Genomic DNA, 12,574 nt, shown 5'->3' on the forward strand with positions numbered 1-12,574 from the left:
GTTTAGAAACTTCTTTGAACATCCTCAAGTAGACTTATGTGGATTGACGCATTCCAAGATCCATTGTTCGTTAAGTGCTTCTTGATCGGGCACTTAATTTGCACATTCCTTTCTCAAGAAGCTGACCAAATGCTTCATAAAGGTTACTTAAAAATCAAGCTAGTACACAGCCAATATTCATAACTTCGAATACAAAAATGATACATGCATACAAATAGGATTAATAGATTCAGTAGATCATAACCTTTACAGAGATGTGTTACATGGCATATATAGCATAAAACATATTCTAGTTATGTCATATATACATTCATAAGCATATTTCCATAAAGCCTTATGGGGGGCACCGTCGCACTGGTGACTTATTACTATTTAATTTATCAATTTGTTCCAAAACCTCTATTGATGCCTCAATCTGAGACTGTTCCTCAGCTCTGTCACCTTAAAAGAATGACTGTTTGGCAGGCTTCCTGCTTCTGATTAACAAAAAATTGCTGTTAGTTTTTGTGTCTTTTGCTAGGGTGCTCTTCAAATTCTTTTTTGGCTTGCCTAATTATAGTTTTACATTTGACTTGCCAGAGTTTATACTCCTTTCTATTTTCCTCACTAGTATTTGACTGTTAGTGTTTAAAGGATGTCCTTTTGTTTCTAACTGCCTTGTCTTACTCTGTTTAGCCATGGTGGCCTTTTTTTGTTCCTCTTAGTTTTTTTTTTTTAAATTCAGGGTGTATATATAGCGTGAGCCTCTATTATGGTGTTCTTAAAAAATTTCCATGCAGCTTGCAGGAATTTCACTCTTGTGACTGTTCCTTTTCATTTCCATTTAACTAGCCTCCTCATTTTGTGCCGTTCCCCTTTTTGAAGTTCAATGGTACTGTAGTGGATTTCTTCGGTATTTTCCTCCCTACAATAATGTTAAATTTATTACATTATGGTCTCTATTACTGAGCGGTTCAACTATATTCACCTCTTGGACCAGATCCTGTGCTTCACTTAGGACTAAATCAAGAATTGCCTCTCCCTTTATGGGTTCCAGGACTAGCTGCCCCAAAAAGCAGTAATTAATGGTGTCTAGAACTTTTATCTCTGCTTCCTGTCCTGAGGTGACATTTCCCAGTCAATATGGAGATAGTTGAAAACTCTCATCATTATTGGTTGTTTTTTTGTTTTTGTAGTCTCTAATCTCCCTGAGCATTTCACAATCACTGTCACCATTCTGATCAGGTGATCAATAGTATATTCCTGCTGCTATGCTCTTATTGTTTAAGCATGGAATTTCTATCAATAAAGATTCTATAGTACTGTTTGATTCATTTAAGATTTTTCCTGTATTTGACTCTATGCTTTCTTTCACATATAGTGCCACTCTCCTATCAGAATGACCTACTTTGTCATTCCGATATATTTTGTACCCTGGAATTACAATGTCCCATTGATTGATTGTCATCATTCCACCAAGTTCCTGCAGTGCTTATTATATCAATATCCTTGTTTAATACCAGGCACTCAAGTTCCTCCGAGTATTTAGACTTTTTGCAGTTGTATACAAGCACTTATAAAATTAGTCAATATTTAGTTGTCTGCCTTCATGTGATGTAATTGAATGGGACTCTTTTTCATTTGACTGTCCCTGCATGACTCAGAACTTACAGGTAGCGGCCATGGTTTACATACTTCCTTGAACATCCTCAGGTAGACTTATGTGGATAAAGTACAGGTAAGAACTGAAGAGAAATAGAGTATCCTCTTTAATAAATCCTTTGCTAAGGGACGTGTCTATCTGAATGGTGTGATCCTCTGGACCTGTTGGCTTTCCCTCAGCCCTTAGTTTACAAGCACCTCTACAACCTTTTTAATTTTACATGCCGGCAATCTGGTTCCGTTTTGATATAGGTGGAACCCATCCTTAGGTGGAGCCTATATGTTATACCGCCGTTAAAACTGGAGTGGCTGAAAATAAGTTGTATGGAGTTGTGTAAACAAGATATGGGTAGTATTGTACCCATCTGAGAGAGCCCACATAATGCTTTTGCCATATGAACCATTCACATCTTTGGTTTCCCTCCTCTCAGAAAGACAGGCTGCACACACTATTGTAGCAGGGTGTTTTGCCTCTTAAGGGCTGGAAGGCTTGGGGCTAGTCAAGCCTGATTACTAAAGAGGCACATCTGGGTTGGATTAGCCGCTTCATTGCAGCTTTCTGCTGCTCTGAGAAGGGGGGAAGCTCAAGAAACTACACAGAGGAAGAAAGGCTCATGCAGGAAAGACCCTGACACCATGGAAGGCAGAAGGCTGAGCTGCAGCCAGGTAAAAATGTGGGCTGGGCCCAGTTTAAAACTGGTTTGTGTTGGGCTACCAGGGGAGAGACTCCATTGAGTTCTGTTCATGGCAGACTTGTTGCTAGCCTGAGAGGAGCTGGTGAAGGGTGAATTAAAAGGACACAGTAGAAGATCAGTCCAAGATCTAGAAGGAGGGCTGTGGGGCTTTCTTAATCAAGAGGGAAGTATTGAAGGCCATACCTTATTTTAGAATTAAGGAGCTTAACAACCTTCCCACTCCCAAATGCAGATGCATCCTCTTTTGGCAGGAGGTATTTTTAAAAGTACTGTTTAGAGCAGTGGTTTTCAACCTGTTGTCCACGGAACCTTGGGGTCCACAGACTATGTCTAAGATTTCCAAAGTGGTCTACACCTCCATTTGAAAATTTTTAGGGGTCCTCAAATGAAAAAAGTCTGAAAACCACTGACGATATATTAGTTCTGAGATATATGCGGGGAGTGAGGTGGGGCTAAAGGGAGAAGATATAACCTGGGTTTGTGTTCAGCATATGTATTTATTTATACAGAAAATGTATTCATTTATACAGCATCAGTGGGAGTCAGCAAGAGCCTGCCATCTCCACAAGTCTTGAATAATCAAGCCTAATCAAGAGCCCATAGTGAATTAACTCAGGGGAGCTTGTCTTCACTAGAAAATCAGGTCGTCTTAGAACATGAACTTGAGTAGTTGTTTTAATTGCTGTGATGTAGAACATAACTTTGCAGTCAGTGTAGATGGGGACAAGTCATATGTAGCTTTGTCAGCTAGTCAAAGGTAACTGGTTTCAGTAAGGTTTTATCCACAGCCTGCTGACGTGAACTGAAACCCAACGGCCCTTGTCTACGCTGACTGTTAAGTCATATTTAACTTCAGGTATGTTAATAAGTCCTCAAGTGTGACTTAATTTTCTAGTGAAAACCAAGCCCAGGAAGCAGAAACTAAGCTTTATTTCCAATGAGCTCCTGTTCCCTGATTAGAAGTGCTGCAGGTTAGCTCCTCAAAGCTCCCACTGAGCACAGAATTGGGGCACAACTCCCAGCAGCTTCAGTTAACTTTGGGTACTGTGTAAAATACTGCCTGTAATTGCTATTCAGGTTTCTACAGGGCATGTGTCAGCACTCTTACCTTGTTATATCATATGACACCATTTGAACTACAGTATGAGAGTGTAAATGATCTAATTATCTGGCACCTTGCATGAAAGACTCTGTGTTCCAACACTTCTTGTCCTTTTTGTATGCTGTGGTATGGAGGTTAGAGTCCACTAAACTATCTCTTCAGCATTTATCTGCCCTTAATTCGATTACTTATTCCCAAGGACATGACAAAACTCCATGGCTTTTTCAGTCTTACCTCCTCACCTCCAGCCCCATTTAGTACAAGCTTATTTGCTGCTTTCTCCATCTTGGTAGGTGTAAGTTTAGTCCTTTTTTGCAGTATTGTCTGGTATATTTCTTTCAAAGTGTCCATATAGTTCCAATATCTTCTGGCCAGAATGCTGAGATGCTGATGGGTTCATGTTGATGGATTAGCCATTTGATTTTTCTTGAAATGAACAAAAAAGTAGGGAGGCTCCCTCTTCCCTATTATTCTATTGAAGTGTTGTAGTGGTCTTATGACAGGGCAGGATGATGCATTGGAATCTACATGAAACAAAAGATTCTCTGGAATATATTAGAGAAACAGGGAACTGGGTGACCCAAAAGTACAGGATACAGAATCTTCTTCCTTTTAACTTTATATGGTCAAATCCAGTCTATGTTGGTAGTGACTTGACGTCATTGCCATCTGATGGATGATTAATCGATTATAAACTATAGGTGAGATAATTGGGTGATCTCAGTTCAAAGTTCTGATAGACAGGTGTAGGTGTCTATAGCCCTAAAACAACCACCAGTCTTCATCTATCATTATTAAACCACCATCATGCCAGTTGGTACCCTCATTAACAGTCTCACCAGAGCTGCTATGGAACGTAAGGAGGTGGAAACTAAACTCCCCTCTTGCCATTAAGGTTGGTCCCCTCCAAGGAAGGGTTGAGGCAAATTCATGAAGCAGACTGGGAACAGAGGTCTGTTGGTGCTTCCAATACTTTAGTGGGATAGAGGACTTTACTCTTCAGAATTGTCAGTTCAGCTCCTTTCATCAGCATTAATTTCAGAAACGTACAAAAAGCAATACTTTTAATAATTTATACAATGTTAATGCTCCACAGTGTATATCTATATTTTTAGGAATGTGTATGTTAAAAATGAATACAGGTGCAGACTTAAAATAATGTTAAAAGCAAGTTCCAAAGCTTACCAGTGGCTGGAGTTCTCTGACTGTTGCTCTGCAGATTCATGATCCAGTGTCTCCTGTCAGTTTTCAGAACCTATACCTTTGTTATTAAACGGAAATATGAGGCACCGAAGACGGGCACTGAGGCACTGCAGGTGATGGTGCCATGGCTTATGATCACTAGCCTGATATGGCACCAGTTACATACATGCAGTTTTGTCTTTGACTTAAATGAAACCAGGCCCTATGACCTCTTCAGAATTTAAAGAAACATCTTCTGGTTCAAGGAAGGCCCCAGCAAGTTCTCTAGCAACAAGGAGTTCTTAGGAGGGAAGTGAAGCAAGGTTATCAGGCTTGATTTTTCTATATAGATCAGGGTCAGCTAAAGTCTGGTCTGTGGGTCAAATATGACTCATGAGATTTTCATTTAGTGTGTTGTGCCCTATGGCAAAACCCCAAAGCCAGATGGCTGCCTGGCACAAGGGCTGAGACCTGGCCTCTCTCTGCCTGTGGTACTGAAGATATAGAAATGGGTATAATTTCTTTTTCTCAGTTAGACTGATACTTTATATATCACCCTATTACATGATAAACAACACTTAGTGTCAGGTTTCAGAGTAACAGCCGTATTAGTCTGTATTCGCAAAAAGAAAAGGGTACTTGTGGCACCTTAGAGACTAACCAATTTATTTGAGCATCAGCTTTCATGAGCTACAGCTCACTTCATCGGATGCATACTGTGGAAAGTATAGAAGATCTTTTTATATCTCATTTTTATATCTCATTTTTATAAATGAGATAAGCTATTACCAGCAGGAGAGGGGGGTGGGGAAAAGAAAACCTTTTGTAGTGGTAAACACCCATTTTTTCATGGTTTGTATGTATAAGAACATCTTCTGTATTTTCCACAATATGCATCCGATGAAGTGAGCTGTAGCTCACGAAAGCTTATGCTCAAATAAATTGGTTAGTCTCTAAGGTGCCACAAGTAACACTTAGTGTGAAACAACATCTGTTTTCTTTTTTCTGTTCTGAATGTGTAAGGAAATTTGTGGTGTAGCTGAAAGAAACATTTGGACAGTAGGGTAAGTTTGCTAACATCTATTTCCAGACCCTGCTTATAAGGTTTTCATTTAATATAGCAAAGGTTCCTCCCTATTCATTATTCCCAATTCTCAGTCTCTCAAATGTGATCCTTACTTCTAATCCAAAAGAACGAAAAGAAGATTACTTCCCTTTTATGGAGTTCCTATCTGGGTCTTTCTGTTCCTTCCTTCCTTCCTTCAGTTTTCTGTTCCTTTCTTCCTGTTCTTGTTTTCAGTTTCAATCCATCCATCAGTCTCTTCTAAAAAGTCCTACTGCCAAGCTAATAAAACTTGTGGCTTGATCATTTCATGCATGGTCTATTTGTGGACTCTTCTACCTCTCTAGTGATAAGTTGGTTTTGGGCCATTCTGCCAGAGATGTGTCTTGCTCAGGGATCTCCCCTTGTGTTGAGGATATTCCTTGGGGGCTGTTTCTGGGGCCTTTATGCTGCCGGAGCAATTAAATAATGTGAGTTAAGGGTGACTACTACCTGTGCTAACTCCCACTCATCTAATAATATTTCCTCTGGTTTTCTCCCTCAATCCCCCATGAGGCTTGTCGTAGCTTAAAGCTTTCCCATAGGTTTCAAAACTCTGCACATCAAGGAGATGGCAGTGTTTATTTAGATTTCCATCATTTAATTTTCCAAACGGACGAAGCACAAACAAGTAGTCAACTGAAATGCCCCAGGAATCCCATACAGCAAATAATCAAACCGATGTCAGACTTGTATCTTAGCAAGTTATGTTCTTTTCCCTCTTCCTCTGAAATTTTTTTCATCAAATGAATCTGTCAGTTTAATAAATAATAATATAGTTGCTATTGCTTATGGCTTCAGAGCATTCCAAGCCTCCACAGTAGCTTAAGCTGTCCATTGGTTAAGAATGATTGTTTATTTCAAACAAAATCCACTCGTAGATTGGGTTTTCATTGTTATAACCTGAACAAGCAGAGAATCATTTGTGTTGAAGGGATTGCCAGAAAGTCATCTGCTGGAGTCTGTCCCCTGCAATGTATCAGTGGAGACTTATTTCAGAGTAGCAGCCGTGTTAGTCTGTATTCGCAAAAAGAAAAGGAGTACTTGTGGCACCTTAGAGACTAACCAATTTATTTGAGCATAAGCTTTCGTGAGCTACAGCTCACTTCATTGGATGCATACTATGGAAACTGCAGAAGACATTATATACACAGAGACCATGAAACAATACCTCCTCCCACCCCACTCTCCTGCTGGTAATAGCTTATCTAAAGTGATCACTCTCCTTACAATGTGCATGATAATCAAGTTGGGCCATTTCCAGCACAAATCCAGGTTTTCTCACCCCCCCCCAACACACACAAACTCACTCTCCTGCCTCAAATCCCTAATAAACATAGTTGTGAGTGATGTGGTGGTGATTCTGCATCCACTCTTAGTATTTGTTCCATTATTTACTTCTTTTTGTAGCTGTGACAGAAGGGGCAAATTCCCATTTATTGTTATAATACTGCATCAGGAAACATATATCTTAGGTGGGGAAGGGAGCGCATGGAAAGTATTATCAGCCACCGCAGATACACCTAGTTCAGTGTCCCATTGCGTTAATTGTTGAGTGTTCTGAAATGTGACGTACTGGTAACAGTCGACACCCATGCTCTTGTAAGTACAAGAAGGGTGGTCATGTCAGTGCTGTGGACATAACCCTCAGGTTGAGAATCTATGGTCTGGTTCATTTTTAGGCTCTATCAGTGACCTGCTGTGTGACCTTAGGCAAGTCACTTTACTGCTCTGTGCCTGTTTCTTCTCTCACCCTTCATATTTCTTGCCTATTTAGACTGTAAGCTTGTTGGGGCAGGGACTGTCTCATACTGTGTTTGCACGGCACCTAGCACAATGATGCTTCAATCTCAGAAGGGGCTGCTAGGGGCCCTGGACCCACCCTCACCTCTATTTGGGAGGTTTAACACTTCCTGGGGATACCCAGGGTTGTGATGTACCTCACTACCACGTGCCCTTAGCATGAGGAAGCCTTGTCTGTGCTCTCTGTGGGTCAGCTCCCTGACTCCACTGGCTATTGACAACACAAGCACTCCCCTCCAGGCCTCCACAGGCCCTACTCCCTCTTTACAGGATCATGATAAGCACAGTCTTACCCCGAGTCCTCTGAGCATCCCTCCACAACATCTAGCCCTTGATCACTCACAGAATTACCAGACGCACTGGGGACAGTACACCACCGCTTACCAGTTAAATGTAGAACACAGCTCGGTTGTAGAACACAGCACTTAGATTTGTTTACAGAGAAAGCCAAGTATAAGCTTATTTAACAAAATAGCCATTCAAACGCTAGCAAGCATAAATATTGGAAACAAAGGGTTACATGTAAAATGAAATCATATTACACATATTAGAGTCTAAACTAACAAGACATTCTCCTGTCTCATAAATAAGGCCCTACCAAATTCACGGTCCATTTTGGTCAATTTCATGGTCATAGGATTTTTAAATTAGTAAATTTCATGATTTCAGCTATTTAAATCTGAAATTTCACAGTGTTGTAATTGTAGGGGTCCTAATCCAAAAAGGAGTCATGGGGTCGCAAGTTTATTGTAGTGGGGATTGCGATACTGCTACCCAGGGCTGGCCCACAACATTTTGGCACCTGAGGCAGGGAGCTCAGATGACGCATGAAACGTTCTTCAACTGACTGTATTCCACAATCTAGCACCTGGTTAAAGAATTCAACTTTGAATTGTCGTTTGGGGCCTCTTATGGGATTATCCCGTGCCTTGTAATCAAAATGTCTTCTTCGGTGACTCTTGTATTCTTGAATGGGTGGGAAAATAGCTTCAATGTGAAGTTCCTCTGCCAACTTCTGTGCACTCTTCCGAATGTTTTGAAATCCCTCATCTGACCGGTAAGACTGTAGGTATGACTTTGGTTTGTCCAGTTGTTCCATTACTCCAGATATATCAAGGTCAACACATTGGAGTCTCTTGCTTACAACATTTATTGCAAACAATATGTCATGCCACAACACTAAGCCACACAGAAATTTGAAGTTATATATGTTTCTGGTGATTCCATTTCCCTCTGCCACTGTTCTCCCACAAACAGTTCCTGTCATAACATTATCCTCCATAATGGCAACTATGGCATCATCTATCTTCCCAATTTGGTGTTTGACAGGCTTTATCGCCTCCACTCGACTTTCCCATCGTGAGGCATTTGGTGGTTTCAGTGTCAGAGAGGATGTTCCCAGATGTTGCTTCAAAATTTGCCATCAATGAGTTGATGCAGAGAAAAATGCATCGATGCTTTGAATTACATTAAAAAATTCAGCAGCCTCACTAGAAGCTGATGCTGCATCACTGACCACCAAGTTCAGTGAATGAGAACTGCACGGGACAAAAAAACCTTGAGGGTTTAACTCTCTGATCTGTGTCTGCACTCCTCTATTCTTTCCTCTCATGTTGGCACCATTATCGTAGCCCTGAGCTCTCATGTCAGCTATCGCAATTCCCGTATCTTCCAGCTTTTTAAGAAGCACATTTGTCATACCAGTTCCTGTAGTATCATCAATGTCAATAAATTCTAGAAAATGCTCTCTGACAGTCACCGCTGCAGGGACATTTTCACTAGGTTCTGTTGTTACAAAACGCACCATTAAAGTAATTTGTTCCATATGGCTGATGTCAGGTGTGCAGTCCAGAAAAACGGAGTAATATCTTGCTGACTTCAGATCTGCCACAATCTTCTGTTTGACTTTTGTTGCCAGTAACTGTCTGATCTCATTTTGAATTGTTTTTCCAAGGTAGTGGTGTGTGTACATTTCTTGGATGGTGACCCTTCTTAGATGCTCCTGGAGTACAGCATCAAACTCAGCCATCAGCTCCACAATTTTAAGGAAGTTTCCATTGTTTGGCACCTACAGCTGATCTGAAGTGCCACGCAGTGCTCAGTTTTTGGGTAGCAAGCATTCTCACCATGGCAATGAGCCTTTTCAGAACATTTTGCCAGTAAAGAGACCATGATGCAATCTTCTCTTGATGCTGATCATCTATGGTGGCCTTTAACCTTAGTCTCATCTCAAGTTCTTTCCGCCTATGGCATGCTGTCTGGTGATTTGCTGCCTTCTCATGGCATGCCAGATTTCTAGACAGATTTTTCCAGTCCTTTGTACCTGTGGAACCCAATGTGGGTGGAACATTAGACTGGAAGAGTTTGCAACAAAAACAGTATGCAGCGTTCTGGGGTTTTGAGTACATAAGCCATGGGCTCTCCACTTTGTCACCATTGGGGATTTCACGCCAGTAATGTGTTGGATGGAAACTTCTATTTTCGTTGTCTTTGGGGAACATGAAGTTTTTCACTTGCTGTGGCCCATGCAGTACAAGGAAGTCCCTCAGGCTACTGCTCAAGTGAGTCCACAGTCCTGGATCATCTAGACTGAAGGAATTAAACTCAGCAGCAGCTGTTTCGTGCGCCTCTACCACACTCTTCTCTGATCTACACTTTTCTTCAGGAATGTGCTTGGTTACATCCATTTGAGATGGAGATATGGATGCTGCAGCAGCTGCCAGGTCACCTGCACTCTGACTAATTGTAAGATCGGGCATCTCCTCACCACTCACATCCTCACTGGGGCCGGAAGGCTCACCGTGAACGTTTTTGTCTATGTATCTCAGGAGAGCTCCTTCCTGCTTCCTTTGTTTTTTTTCTTCTTCTGAATGCTGCCCCAGAGGGGCATTTTCTTCTTTCGCTCACGACTGTTGTTCTGTGCCAGCTATAGTGGCTCTCACCACTCAGTTGAAGGGGACAAATAAGCAGGCTGGTAGCAGGGCCTGAGGGAGGGGAGCTATCAGCGTCTTAAGGGACTAACTGGCTCCTACTACTTCAGTTGACTGCCTGTTCTCCTCAAGTGGGTTCAGGGAAGCAGCAGGAAACAGGAAGCTCCCTGAGAAGTTGGTTTTAGAGAGGTACATAAGAGGCTCCTTCTCCTCTCTCTCCCTTCAGCTCCTGCTGCTTTCCGTTATTCCCTCTCAACTTTTCGCCTGCCTGCCTGTTATGTCTCTTGTGCCTTCCTTCCTCCAGCACAGCACTCCACCATCTCTGTGCATCTAGAGCAGAGAGAATCCACATGCACCAGCAGCAGACACAATTTTCTACACTCTGGGTCCTAGTGGCGCCCCACCCCACAGTCCGGCACCTGAGGCGGCCTCCTCAGTTCGCCTCATGGTAAGGCCAGCCCTGCTGCCCTTACTGCTGCAGGTGTTGGCGCTGCCTTCAGAGGTGGGCGGTTGGAGAGCAGCGGCTGCTGGCCAGGATCCCAGCACTTAAGGCAGAGCCGCCGCCAGCAGCAGCGCAGAAATAAGGATGGCCTGGTACTGTATTGCCACACTTCTGTGCTGCTGCTTGCAGAGCTGGGCGCCCAGCCAACAGCCACCACTCTCTGGCTGCCCAGCTCTGAAGGCAGCACAGAAGTAAGGATGGCAATACCACAATCCCCCCTAAAATAATCTTGCAACCCCCCTGCAATTCCCTTTTGCATCAGGACCCCCAGTTTGAGAAACTCTGGTCTCCCCTGTGAAATCGGTATAGTAGAGGAGAAAGCGCACAAAAGACAAGATTTCACAGGGAGAATCCAGATTTCACAGTCAATGATGCGTTTTTCATGGCTGTGAATTTGGTAGGGCCCTACTCATAAAGGTTGTCTCATCCAAAAGTCTCTCTTTCAGCATTTAACAACCAGGTTGGCTGTGCTCCATCCCTCCCCTTCAGAAGACAAGCATGCTGGCAGCTTGTCTCTGAGATGGAGGATGCAGAATTTCTCTGTCTCTACAGTTATAGGTGAAAAATCCATTATCTTTAATTGTAAACAGAGGCACAGGGCAGAGGGTGGCTTTTTGTACCCTCTTCCCTACCTGTGCAAGGCTCGAGTTAATCTAACCCTGAGTGTGTCATCTCCATGATGGATTAGCATCCACCAAACTGAATCCAGAGAGAAGCAGTCAGCATAGGTTGGACTCAGGACTCTCACCCAGTTCTGCGTTATGCTATATACAGTCTATAGCAGGGGTGGGCAAACTTTTTGTCCCGAGGGCCACATCTGGGTATGGAAATTGTATGGCAGGCCATGAAGCTCATGAAATTGGGGGTTGGGGTGCAGGAGGGCATGAGGGTTCCGGCTGGGGGTGCAGGCTCTGGGGTGGGGATGAGGAGTTGGGGGTGCAGGAGGATGCTCCAGGCTGGGACCGAGGGGTTTGGAGGGTAGGATCAAGGCTGGGGCACGGGAGGGGGGCAGGCTCCGGGCAGCGCTTACCTCAAGCAGCTCCCCAAAACAGCGGCATGTCCCTCCTCTGGCTCCTATGCAGAGACGTGGCCAGGCGGTTCTGCGTGCTGCCCTGTGTGCAGGTGCTGCCCCTGCAGCTCCCATTGGCTGCAGTTCCCAGCCAGTGGGAGCTGCGGGGGCTGCGCTTGGGGTGGGGGCAGCGTGTGGAGCCCCCTGGCTGCCCCTATGTGTAGGAGCTGGATTGGGGACATGCTACTGCTTCCAGGAGCCATGTGAAGCAGGGAAAGCCCCAGACCCTGCTTCCCGGCAGGAGCTTGAGGGCCGGATTAAAACATCTGGAGGGCTGAATGTGGGCCCCCGGGCTGTAGTTTGCCCATCTCTGGTCTATAGAGAATGCTCCCACTCCCATTAATATACATGGAAAGTCTCTGACTTAAAGGGAATTGAAATGGACCCATAAGAAGGAATGTAGGATTTTCCATAGTGAATCAGATTACTGGTCACTCAAGTCTGGTGTCCTGCTTCCAGTAGTGCCCAGTTTTGGAGCTGGTATTTCAGGAAGATGAAAATGTCCAGTAATGGACCTAGCTAATTGTGAATGTCCTGCCGAGGAATGT

At 43.4% G+C, this 12,574-nt stretch overlaps 1 protein-coding gene across 1 annotated transcript in view; it reads left to right on the top strand.

Moving 5' to 3' along the window:
* Positions 1 to 2,225: 2,225 nt before the first annotated feature.
* LOC140898530 (sodium/glucose cotransporter 1) overlaps positions 2,226 to 12,574 on the top strand; it is a 69,301-nt gene continuing 58,952 nt past the window's right edge. Inside the window, exon 1 of the mRNA XM_073312433.2 lies at positions 2,226 to 2,307. Within this exon, the coding sequence (XP_073168534.1) occupies positions 2,278 to 2,307 (30 nt within the window). The 5' untranslated portion in view covers positions 2,226 to 2,277. The remainder of the gene's footprint in view (positions 2,308 to 12,574) is intronic.

Source organism: Lepidochelys kempii, chromosome 15 (genome assembly GCF_965140285.1).
Source record: "Lepidochelys kempii isolate rLepKem1 chromosome 15, rLepKem1.hap1, whole genome shotgun sequence".
NCBI lineage: Eukaryota > Metazoa > Chordata > Testudines > Cheloniidae > Lepidochelys > Lepidochelys kempii.